The sequence below is a fragment of the Hetaerina americana genome, unplaced genomic scaffold (genome assembly GCF_022747635.1).
Source record: "Hetaerina americana unplaced genomic scaffold, ioHetAmer1.1.p SCAF_91, whole genome shotgun sequence".
Taxonomy (NCBI): Eukaryota; Metazoa; Arthropoda; class Insecta; order Odonata; family Calopterygidae; genus Hetaerina; species Hetaerina americana.
In genome coordinates this window covers 481,341-492,133 of record NW_027287550.1, presented here as the reverse complement: position 1 = coordinate 492,133, position 10,793 = coordinate 481,341, and the positions used below count along the sequence as shown (strand labels likewise).

The 10,793-nt window shown below is 37.7% G+C and overlaps 1 protein-coding gene across 1 annotated transcript in view; it reads right to left on the bottom strand.

Moving 5' to 3' along the window:
* Positions 1–468: 468 nt before the first annotated feature.
* Positions 469–10,793, bottom strand: part of LOC139699816 (serine-rich adhesin for platelets-like) — a 48,377-nt gene continuing 38,052 nt past the window's right edge. Inside the window, exon 6 of the mRNA XM_071598241.1 lies at positions 469–1,716. Within this exon, the coding sequence (XP_071454342.1) occupies positions 469–1,716 (1,248 nt within the window). The remainder of the gene's footprint in view (positions 1,717–10,793) is intronic.

Here is a 10,793-nt window from a genome sequence, read left to right as displayed (position 1 = left end):
CAGTGAAATTTAACTTCAAATTATCTCTGGTTTGAGATTATTTTCAATTAAATTATGCCACATTTTATCTTTAATGTAATTCTCAAGGATGATAATTTAGCCAAAAGGTACAAAAGTAACACTAATACTTTATAATGGTGCCACTTCTTTATAAGATTAAATAAATAATGTTTACCTTAGCAGATAAATGTAGTATGAAAGTAACATGAAAAATATGAACGATTAACAAAGAATAATATATAATTATCTTCTTAACAAATATATACGCCCATGAAAAACAAAGATTATAGAATAAACTGGGGATTGAACATCATATAACTTGGAACAAATTGAAATGACAATTTTTAAAATACTTTCCCCACCACCAATGATATCTTCCAGAAAGATACTCAATTTCCAGTCCCTATCTGGGATACCTCTGATAAAGGAGTTGAAATGGTAGCAGTTGGTTTTGAATCATTTTCTTTATTAAATGACAGCAGCACTTGAGTTACTAGTGCCTGGTGATTTATTATTATCCCCTGATGTAATATTATCTGATGTTTTCGGATAATCTGATGTTTTATGTTTATGTGATGTTTTAGCATTATCTGATGTCTTGGCAGCATCGGACGGCTTGGTAGAATCAGATGGCTTAGTTATATCAGATGGCTCAGTAATATCAGATGGTTTGGTAGCATCGGATGGCTTGGTAGCATCAGATAGCTTGGTAGCATCAGACGGTTTGGTAGCATCAGACGGTTTGGTAGCATCAGACGGCTTGGCAGCATCAGACGGCTTGGCAGCATCAGACAGCTTGGCAGCATCAGACGGCTTGGCAGCATCAGACAGCTTTGCAGTATCCGACTGCTTCGCAGCATCTGATGGCTTGGCAGTATCAGACAGCTTGGCAGTATCAGATGGCTTGGCAGTATCAGACAGCTTGGCAGTATCAGATGGCTTGGCAGTATCAGACGGCTTGGCAGTGCCAGACGGCTTGGCAGTATCAGATTGCTTGGTAATAGCAGAGAGCTTGGTAGTAGCAGACGGCTTGGTAGTATTTGATGGTTTGGTTATATCTGATGGTCTAGTAACAGATGATTGCTTGGTAGTATCCGATGGTTTGGTAGTCTTTGCTGGTTTGGCAGTAACTGACTGTTTAGTACTCTCTGATGGCTTGGTAGTATTTGATAATTTAGTACTTCTCAATCTTTTAGTATCTGATACTTTCACAGCACTAGAGAAGTTAGCAGTACATGATTGATGAGTAATACTTGATGAATTAGCAGAACTGATTTTCAAGTTGCCTTCCAGTACTGGAAGAACTATTCCATCTGGCACATTTCCATTTTGGCTGGGGCCCTCTAACTTTGCTATTATGGGTTCCTCAACTGACTGATTGGATGGTCTGGAAACAATCTTCCCCACATCGTTGAGAGAACAGTTACTACATTGGGGTTGACCAGGAGTTATACTAACATAGAGACAAAAGCCACCAACTTTTGGATTACAGATAGCATCAAGTTCCACACACAAATAATCTCCCCTTGACCAAAGTCGCTCCTGAAGTGAAACAGGGCTGTGCGGCATTGGTCTTTGAGGGTTTGGTGTAGGTGGAGCCAATATACTCCACACACGGCCCCGCCATCCTTGTGAATTCCCATTCTTCAACAGGACTTCAAGGGATGCCTTTGTACCATTCAGGTGAATACCATTGTGCCCTGATCCCGGTAATGACTAAAAAAAAATGATGAATCGAATGAGATTATAATAACATTCATGAAATGCTAATTCAATTTGGCTGGAATCAAAGCAGTTAGGAGAGAACTAGCATAATTCTCATGCCATACCACAAGTAACAACTACTTTGAAACCTATTTTACAATCCTGTGCACTATGCAGTGGGTGCAATTGTTCAAACAGTAGCAAAACCACTATATCCCAGTCAGTCATCCTTTTATAATTTTGCACAGGCAATATTTCCCTGGCAGATGATATAACTCTGTGATATGTCAGCGACTCACAGTATTTTAACCTGATCAATTCAATACCCAAAATTGTAACAAAATGAAAGCATGTGGCAAGACTAAGGCTTTTTCTTAAGGGACAATTTTTTAAAAATTCACAAAAATCAAAGAAGTACCTCAGAACAAGTTTGGAAAAACGTGTCATCACTAACAACATTATGATGTCAACGGGACGAGTGCTAAACACAAACTGAAACAGCAGGCATGCAATCATTCCAGAATACCCATCTCCTCATCACTTGTTATATGAAAAGTGATGAGAGAGGAGTCTCATTTGTAAAGAATATTTTAACTCATTATGCAAATTACCCCGCTCACTAAGCAAGGCACCATGATACAGTAGAACCTTGATCACTAAGCAAGGTTCTATTGTACAATTGTTTCCCACAGATTTAAGAAAAGCATGATCAATTCGCAGTTTCCTGGAAGTGGATATGAACTCTGGTCACAATTTAGTAATAATAATAAAGTGTTGCATTTGATTCAAAAGAAAAAAACAGGGAATGCAGTTTAAAAATGGGAAAGTCGAATGATAAACTAGATTGCCAAGGAAGGATTATGTGCACGACTTAGAAAAAATTATGAATGAGAACAAGGAGTTGGGTACCATCTAAGAAAAATGGGAATATAACAGAAAATGGATAATGAAATCCATAACAGAAACTATAGGAACCATAGTTATAAGTAGAGAAATAGGTAAGGTACAAGGAAGCAATGTATTAAAAAAGAGATGATTAGAAATATAGATGAGAGAAGGAAATGGAAACATGTTACAACAGATTTTGATGGAAGCAAGTATAAAGAGTTGAAAAATTAACTGAAGCTGGTAAAAATAGAGCAAAAGAAGAGTAGTGGTAAACACATTGTAAGGGCATAAAAAGTTTACTGAGGAAAGATAAAATTGCTTTGCTATTAGGAAGGTGAAAACAAGGCCAAGAAGCAAAAAAAAAACATCTGTGTAACAATCGGAGATGAGTCAAGAAAAATATTAGTTCAACCAGGTAAGATTCAAGAGAAATGGAAGCAATATATTGAGAAAATGCATGTTAAAGATATTAGGCCACCAAGATAGTACATAGAAGAGAATATAATGTGGACTCCTTTCCTTCCAACTTAGGTCCAGGCATACTCAATAATGAGATAGAAAGGGCATCAGGGGAAATGAAATAAAATAAGGCCATGGAGGTAGACAATATTCCAGTAGAACTACTTACAGGTTTATGAAAATGTGGGAGGAAGATTTTTATGGACTAATTCATAATTTTATAAGAGAGGAATTTGGCCAGAAGACTTTGTGTTAGTTCCTACTCCAAAAAGAGTATAGGCTACTTCAATTAAGGACTACAAAACAATAAGTTTGATTTTGCACGCAGCTAAAGTGCTTCTCAGGATCAAAAAAAGAATAGAGAGCAGGGCAAATGAATACATAGGGGATAATTAATGGTTTCTGGCGAACTTTATGGAACCGATTCATTATAAATAAATGAAAGAACCTGATGATGAAATTTTACTTCGAAACCCGGGTCGTGTGAATAAATCGTTTTCGTGTGGAACTACAAAGTTAGTCCTTTCATTTATTTATACGTAGGGGATGATCAGTTTGAGTTTAGAAAGGGGAGAGGCACACGCGATGCCATTGCAGTAATCAGATCACTGATTGAGAGGAACATAGAATATAATCAGGAAGTATTTCTTTGTTCTGTAGATTTCAAGAAAGCATTAGATGAAGTAAATTGTATATAAATATTGCAATGATGAATAGGAGTAGATTTGAGATGAGTAGATAGGAGACTTATTCACAATCAGTACATATCTCAGATGGCTCAGGTGTGGGGTGGATGGAGACTCCAAATGGGTAGTGATGGGAAGATGAGTACAACAGGGGTGTCCATTACCACCAATGCCGTTTAACATTTGTGGAGGAAATGGCTAAAGGGGCAAGGGAGGAACTGGAGATAGGAATGAAAGTCGGTCGACAATTCATAAAATCAGTGAAGCTTGTGGATGATCAACTTTTAGTTTGTTAGTCAGTTGCCAACTCCACTGAGTGAACTGGAAAGTCAGTGCAATATGCAAGGGATGAGAATAAATGTAAACAAAACTAAGAGTTTGCAGTTTTCCAGAAAGTGAAGGCTATATCAAAAGAAGATAAATATCAAAATAGAAGTTCATAAGCTTGAGCAGGTAGAATGGTTTACTTATCTCAGAATTGTTCTGGACCAAAATGGTCGAAGTAGTAAAGACAACAGACAAAGAATTGCATTTGGCAAACAAGGCTTCACAAGGAGGATTTTGATGACAGGGATGTTGGGACAGAATGTTATGAAAAGGTTCGTCAAAACTTTGATACGGAGCATTGTTATGTTTGGTGCGGAAACGTGGCCATTAAGTAGAATAGAGAAGGTGAACTGGACAGGAAGGAAAACCAATGAGGTGTATGGTGGGGGAAAAGGGATTGTTGTGAGAAATCACCAGCAGGCAGGAAAAATGGATGCAAAATATATTAATTGACAATTGGATGTTGAAGACTGTGATACAGGGAGGAAGTTTGGGCATATGAGGAAGGGGTAGGAATAGGGTAGGGATGTTGGGTGGAAAGGAGGGAGGAAGGAAGTATACGGAGCGGAAGAGGGGCTTAACATAATATCAGATTTGGGTGCGTAGGATATGTTGGGTTGTGTTTTAATAGGAGAATCAAGAAAATTGTCACTGTATCCTTTGGTAGCTCATGTCCACCCAAAGCCTAGCTCAACCAAAAGATTACCAATAATAATATGAACATGAAAGGGATACCAAGTTTACTCACTTTTGCTACTTAGATAGCTACCATAATACATTCAAGCATTGTTATGGTGATATGTGATCAAGCAACTAGACTGAAGACTACGAGTTCACCATAAAAAATTTTGTAAATCAGTCTAATAATTTATCTCAGTAACATACACATCCCCTATTTAACTACAGTGATGATTATGGAAGAATGTCTCTGTTGGCGCAACCTAATTATGTTGCTGCATACAAACCCCATACTTCGAATATCATGATCGAAATTATTTAAGTTCCTCCAGAATTGTTTTGAATGACCAATTTATTGGGATAACGGAAGGGTACAGTAAGTAATAGATAAGAGGGTAGTTCAAAAAGTTTCCACTAAGAGAGAGAGCACCACTGATGCATATGAAAGTTATTTTCAGTTACACCATCTTATGAAGGGACAACAATTTCAGTCAGAACTGAATATTGCCATGTTTAGTATTAATTTTAATTGATTCAATTGAGCATGTCAAGTAATTTCTAAATCGTATATGGAACATAATTTAGTGTATTGATGAAACATAGTTTTAAGAAAGAGGAATCACCTTAGGAAATTTAAGAGAAACATGATAAGCATTGAGGCAAACCTGTCTATGAACAGAATGATATAGAAGTGATTTCATAATCTCCAGAAAGGCCATATGATGAGCACAAGTGGTGCTGAATTTTCAGAATACTCTGTTAATGCCATTGCTCCAAAAACTATTGACAAACAAGTTGTGCTTAGTGTGTTGACCAACAGTAATGAATACCGGAAAAGTTTGATAAGTGTTGGGACTTCAAAAATGACCAAACAAACGCACACGATGAAGAGCAGAGTGGCAGCCCCAGTACTGAAAGCGATGAAATCATCCAAAGAGTGGAACAATAACCGAGATCTAATAGACAATTGAAGATTAGTGCTCTGACTGATAATTTCCTGTTGTTAGACGCACCACTATTTTCATGATTGGTACAGGAAGCTCAGATATCACAAATCATATGCAAGGTGGCAACTGGAGACCCTTACCCATCAACACTAAAAGCAAAGAATATGAGCAGATGAGAATTTTTGGACAACTGGTTCAATTTCCAGGCAGCGAACCCATATAAAGAGGGATTAAAAAAAGCTGGTGCAGTGCTATGAAAGGTGCTTACAAGTGAATGGCAGTTATGAAGAAAATAGAAGCAGGTTTTTATGAAACCAAAATCATCAAAAATTTTTTATAACGAATACATGTTTTATAACCAAATGGGTCCAAGTGAAAAAAAACCTTTGTATGAGTAGTATCCTGCCTCAGTTTACTATCCTGTTCTGACTACTTTTTTCAACCTAATTCTGTGCTTACATTCACACATCTTCTCTCATCTGTAATCCATGGTTTCCTTTCCCATTTTCTATTTACTGTTCTTATCGTTTTGTTTCCTGTTTTCAATACCCCTTTCTTGATATATTCCCATTTTCCTTCAACTACGCTATCTCCTTGTCCCAATACAATTTTTCCACTGTCTCCAAGAACTACTCCTTGTTTGCCCCAGTTAATACTTCTTCATTCCATTAACTCATATATCTTCCCTCTTTTATTCTCTTGAACTTGAAGTTCCACTTCATAGCACTTAAGTATGATCTGAATCAGTGTCCACCCCCAGAACACTGCAAATTAATCATGTCGTACCTATATCTGTGTCTAATAGTAATATAATCTGACTTATCTCTGAATCCCTGGACATTCTCCACTTCTATGTCCATTGCAGTGCTTAAACCAGGTGTCCGTAATACCCTGTCTCTTGCAGAACACAGTAGCTTTATCCCCACAGTCATTCCTTGTTGCTAACTGCAGTGTCCTATCTCACGCCAATCTCTCCCTATGCCCACCACTGCATCTAATCCTATTTAATGTTTCCTCTTGGGGACACCCTCCAATATTTCCTCTAATTAACCTTGAATGGTATTTGTTCCCCCCTATGGCTTCTTGTAGGCATGCTAGTAGATATGAAAGTGGATTTGAATGATGACATACGAGGGTCATCCGGAAAGTAGTACCCGTTCGTGCCGCATGAAGTGCTGACGACGCGAGTAGCCGCTGGACGAGGTCAGATAGCTTCAGTGGCTTGTCTGCCTTCTCTGAGCCAAGTTGCGTGACGCTAGCATTGCCTGTGTTGTTTCTGTGATTGTTTACAATGTTTAAAAAAATTGAGAACGCCGCCAGTTGTGAAGTGAGGGCAGTGATTAAATTCCTCAATGCAAGAAACGTTCGCCCATGTGATATTCATCGCCAATTAAAGGAGGTGTATGGAGACAATGTAATGGACGAGTCGTCTGTTCGGCGGTGGTGTCGCAACTTCAACATGGGGAGGGGGAACACACACGACGATGAGCGTTCGGGGAGACCGTCTGTCATTACAGACCAACTGGTGAGCTCAGTTGACGAATTCGTGAGGAACGATCGGCGCGTCACAATTGATGACATCTGTGAGCATTTTCCCAATGTTTCTCGAACAATTGTTCATGAAATTGTTAAACACCATCTGCATTATGCAAAAATTTGTGCAAGATGGGTCCCTCGCGTATCTCAATGAGCTGGCGGCGAAGGACTATGCAGCAGGAATACAGAAACTTGTCACACGTTATGACAAATGCCTTAATTTGCTTGGAGATTATGTTGAGAAGTAGTTTAAAGTATCCTCTTTCAAATAAAATTTTTTATGTTTATTAATATTTACTTTTGTGGCTTTATTTCACGAACGGGTACTACTTTCCGGATGACCCTCGTATATAAGTGCATTCATTCAGCTTTTACTAATAATAAGTTATCACTCGCCTGCTCTATGTTCACTACATTCCTTCCTACCCTTTTCCTCATTACTACTGTCATCCTTCACCAGCTCTTTTCTCCTCTAATAAGCATTTCTCTACAATTATCACTCCAATAAGCTCCATTACCTTTCTATCTCTCCTTGCATACGCCTAATACTACCTTGATCAAAAAGTTCCCGGAATAACCACCGTGTGGCGCTCCCCATCGTTCCGATTTGAGTTCTGTTTTTTTGTTAAATTGGTACATCTGTTGTTGATATTCCCTTTAAATCTTAGTGTCATAACTTGACATTTGCCAAAGTTACGTAGCCAAGAGTACATCTATCTCTGTGTGTGTTGGCGATTTTTTACAATTGCAGAAATGGATTTAAATTTGCAACAACGAACTTGTATTAAATTTTGCGTAAAAAACGGATTTAGTGGCGCACGGACGTTGGAAATGTTGGAAAAGTGTTTCGGCAACGATTCTCTAAAAAAAACGGTCGTTTACCAGTGGCACGAGCGGTTCAGAAGTGGTCGTGAGTCAATCGAAGATGATGAACGCAGTGGCAGACCATCGACATCGAAAGTCGGTGAAAAAATTGATAAAGTAAAAGAAATGTTGGTCAATAACCGCAAATTAACCATCAGAGAAATAGCGGAGGACTTGAACATTGCCTATGGATCCGCCCAAGACATTGTGGTTAATGATTTGGGTTTCCGTCGTGTAGCAGCAAAGTTGGTGCCGAAAGACCTCAATTTCATGCAAAAAAGAGACCGTGTTGACGTCGCAAAAGACATGATTTGCGAGGCTGAATCCGATCCCACATTCATCAAAAGGATCATTACTGGAGACGAGACGTGGGTTTATGAGTACGACACGCAATCCAGACATCAGGCAAGTGAATGGCGTTCACCAAATGAGCCGAGACCAAAAAAACCACGTCGTTTTCAGTCAAAAAAGAAGGCAATGCTGACGGTTTTCATGGATTACAACGGTGTAGTGCATCATGAATTTTTGCCAGAAGGCCAGACAGTAAACAAAGAGTATTATTTGGGCGTTATGAGACGTTTGCATGAAGCAATTCGCCGAAAGAGACCAGAAATGTGGGCAGAAAACTCGTGGATTTTGCACCATGATAACGCACCGTCGCACAGTGCTATCATTATTCGTAATTTTTTGACGAAAAATGCAACAAATACCATCCAACAGCCACCGAATTCACCTGATTTGGCTCCCTGTGACTTCTTTCTGTTCAATCGAGTTAAAAAACCATTACGGGGAACGCGTTTTAGCAGCCGAGAGGAAGTAATGGAAAAATCGCAGGAAGCACTGATGGACATACCGAAAACCGAATATAAAAAATGTTTCGAGGATTGGATCAAGCGCTGGCATAAGTGTGTTGCAGTCGATGGGGATTACTTTGAAGGGGACAATATAGATTTAGATGAATAAACTTGTATTTTTAATTTTCTGAATAAATTCCGGGAAATTTTTGATCAAGGTAGTATATATCTATATGTCCTCTCTCCATCTCCCACTTAGCATATTCTAATTTCCCAGTCCTCAACATCATTCTAACAATTTAAGTCTCTATCCTAACAGTAAGAGCAAAGTCACCAAAATGATTATGTAAATATGTGCAACATCCAGAGCGATATTGTTTGAGAGTCTACACTTTCCGATTCACCACAGATGGTTTTATAGGCATTATTTTAAAGAATTTTGAAATGGTATATCCAGCCATTAAATGCTTTCAAGTAATCCATGTTTAGCCTTACTACAATATGCAGTACATTTTCTTATTAACAAAATACCACAAATTGGTAAGCTTGAAGTTGATGTAATCAGGTCTTCAACGTTCCTTCAAGCTCGTATTGCTTTAAGTACTTCAAGTATTTTTGTCTTTTAGTCACATAGCCCCATTTTTAAAAACTTTTTCAATTTAATCTTCTGGGATTAAACTATTGCATTCAATGATGAAATTTGAGCATAATGTCACCTAGCCATGGACTCAGGAGTGCTAATATATCAGTCAATTTTATGAAAAATGTTGATTTTATTTTATAATGATGACTTCCTCACATGTTTGTTTGCTTTTTAAAATGTTTTCTCATAGTTGAAAGAAGTAATTCTAACCTAAGTGAAACTGAAGTAGAATTTATTACAAATATTACATGAATGGGAAAATTGCATGACGGATGAGATATTAAAAAGAGAACAATTATGAGCACAGGAATTAACAGCAAGCCTAATCTTTTCACCAAAGCATAAGAATAGGAAAACAAATAAATCAACATTCATACTTCCATGTTTAAGCTCATGTGTTACCTAAATATAAAGTCTTACTCATTATTTAACACAAGTGCACTAGCTGCCAGTCTGCTTAATTGCTAAAAATTGTAGAATATTTAACATTCTTGAGAGTAAATAATGGGACAAGAGTGTAGCAAAAGGATACAAAAATTCTAGGGACCTGTAGAAAATATCATCAATCAAGCATAAATCTAAAATTCATGGGGTAAATGTGAGTTGTCACTGTATTTGGAAGTGATCAGCAAACTGGAGAAGTAGCGGATGAGATACTGAAATCTTAAAAGTAGACTTTGAAAAATAAAAATGATTTTACCCAAAAACTAAATCATTTTCATTTCTGCATGAACTCCTAAAAACATCATTGCACGCAATATCATCAAGAGGTCATCCAAAGAAGAATCAGGAAATAATATGGGTACCAAAATTATTTGGATAAGTTCATCAAATTACTTTAGCATGATACCTGTACAGCATGTGAAGATCATGATAAATGTTAGCGTCATCATATGATTAAAAATTGGTAATTAAATAATTTAATATATTACATTTGAATCAATAACTTGTTAATGACTAAATAGAATGAATGGTAACTATGGCCGTATGAATATTATGGGAATCAACCCCAACCGTACTCTCGAACAGCCGTAAGAGTACGGCTGGGGTTGATTCTTCCCATGATACTGTTGAAGATTGCTTGTCAATCTGAAAGGTAGCATTCTCTTATGATGTTCTCTATCGGTCGCGGCAACTATTTGGAAGGTAGAATGCAGTATTGATAGGCAGTAGTATTAGATATAATGTCCATCAGCCTTTCAAGATTCATTTGACTAAGATTAACATTCAAATGCTTGGTACTGTTTTTATGTTGTAACATGCATTT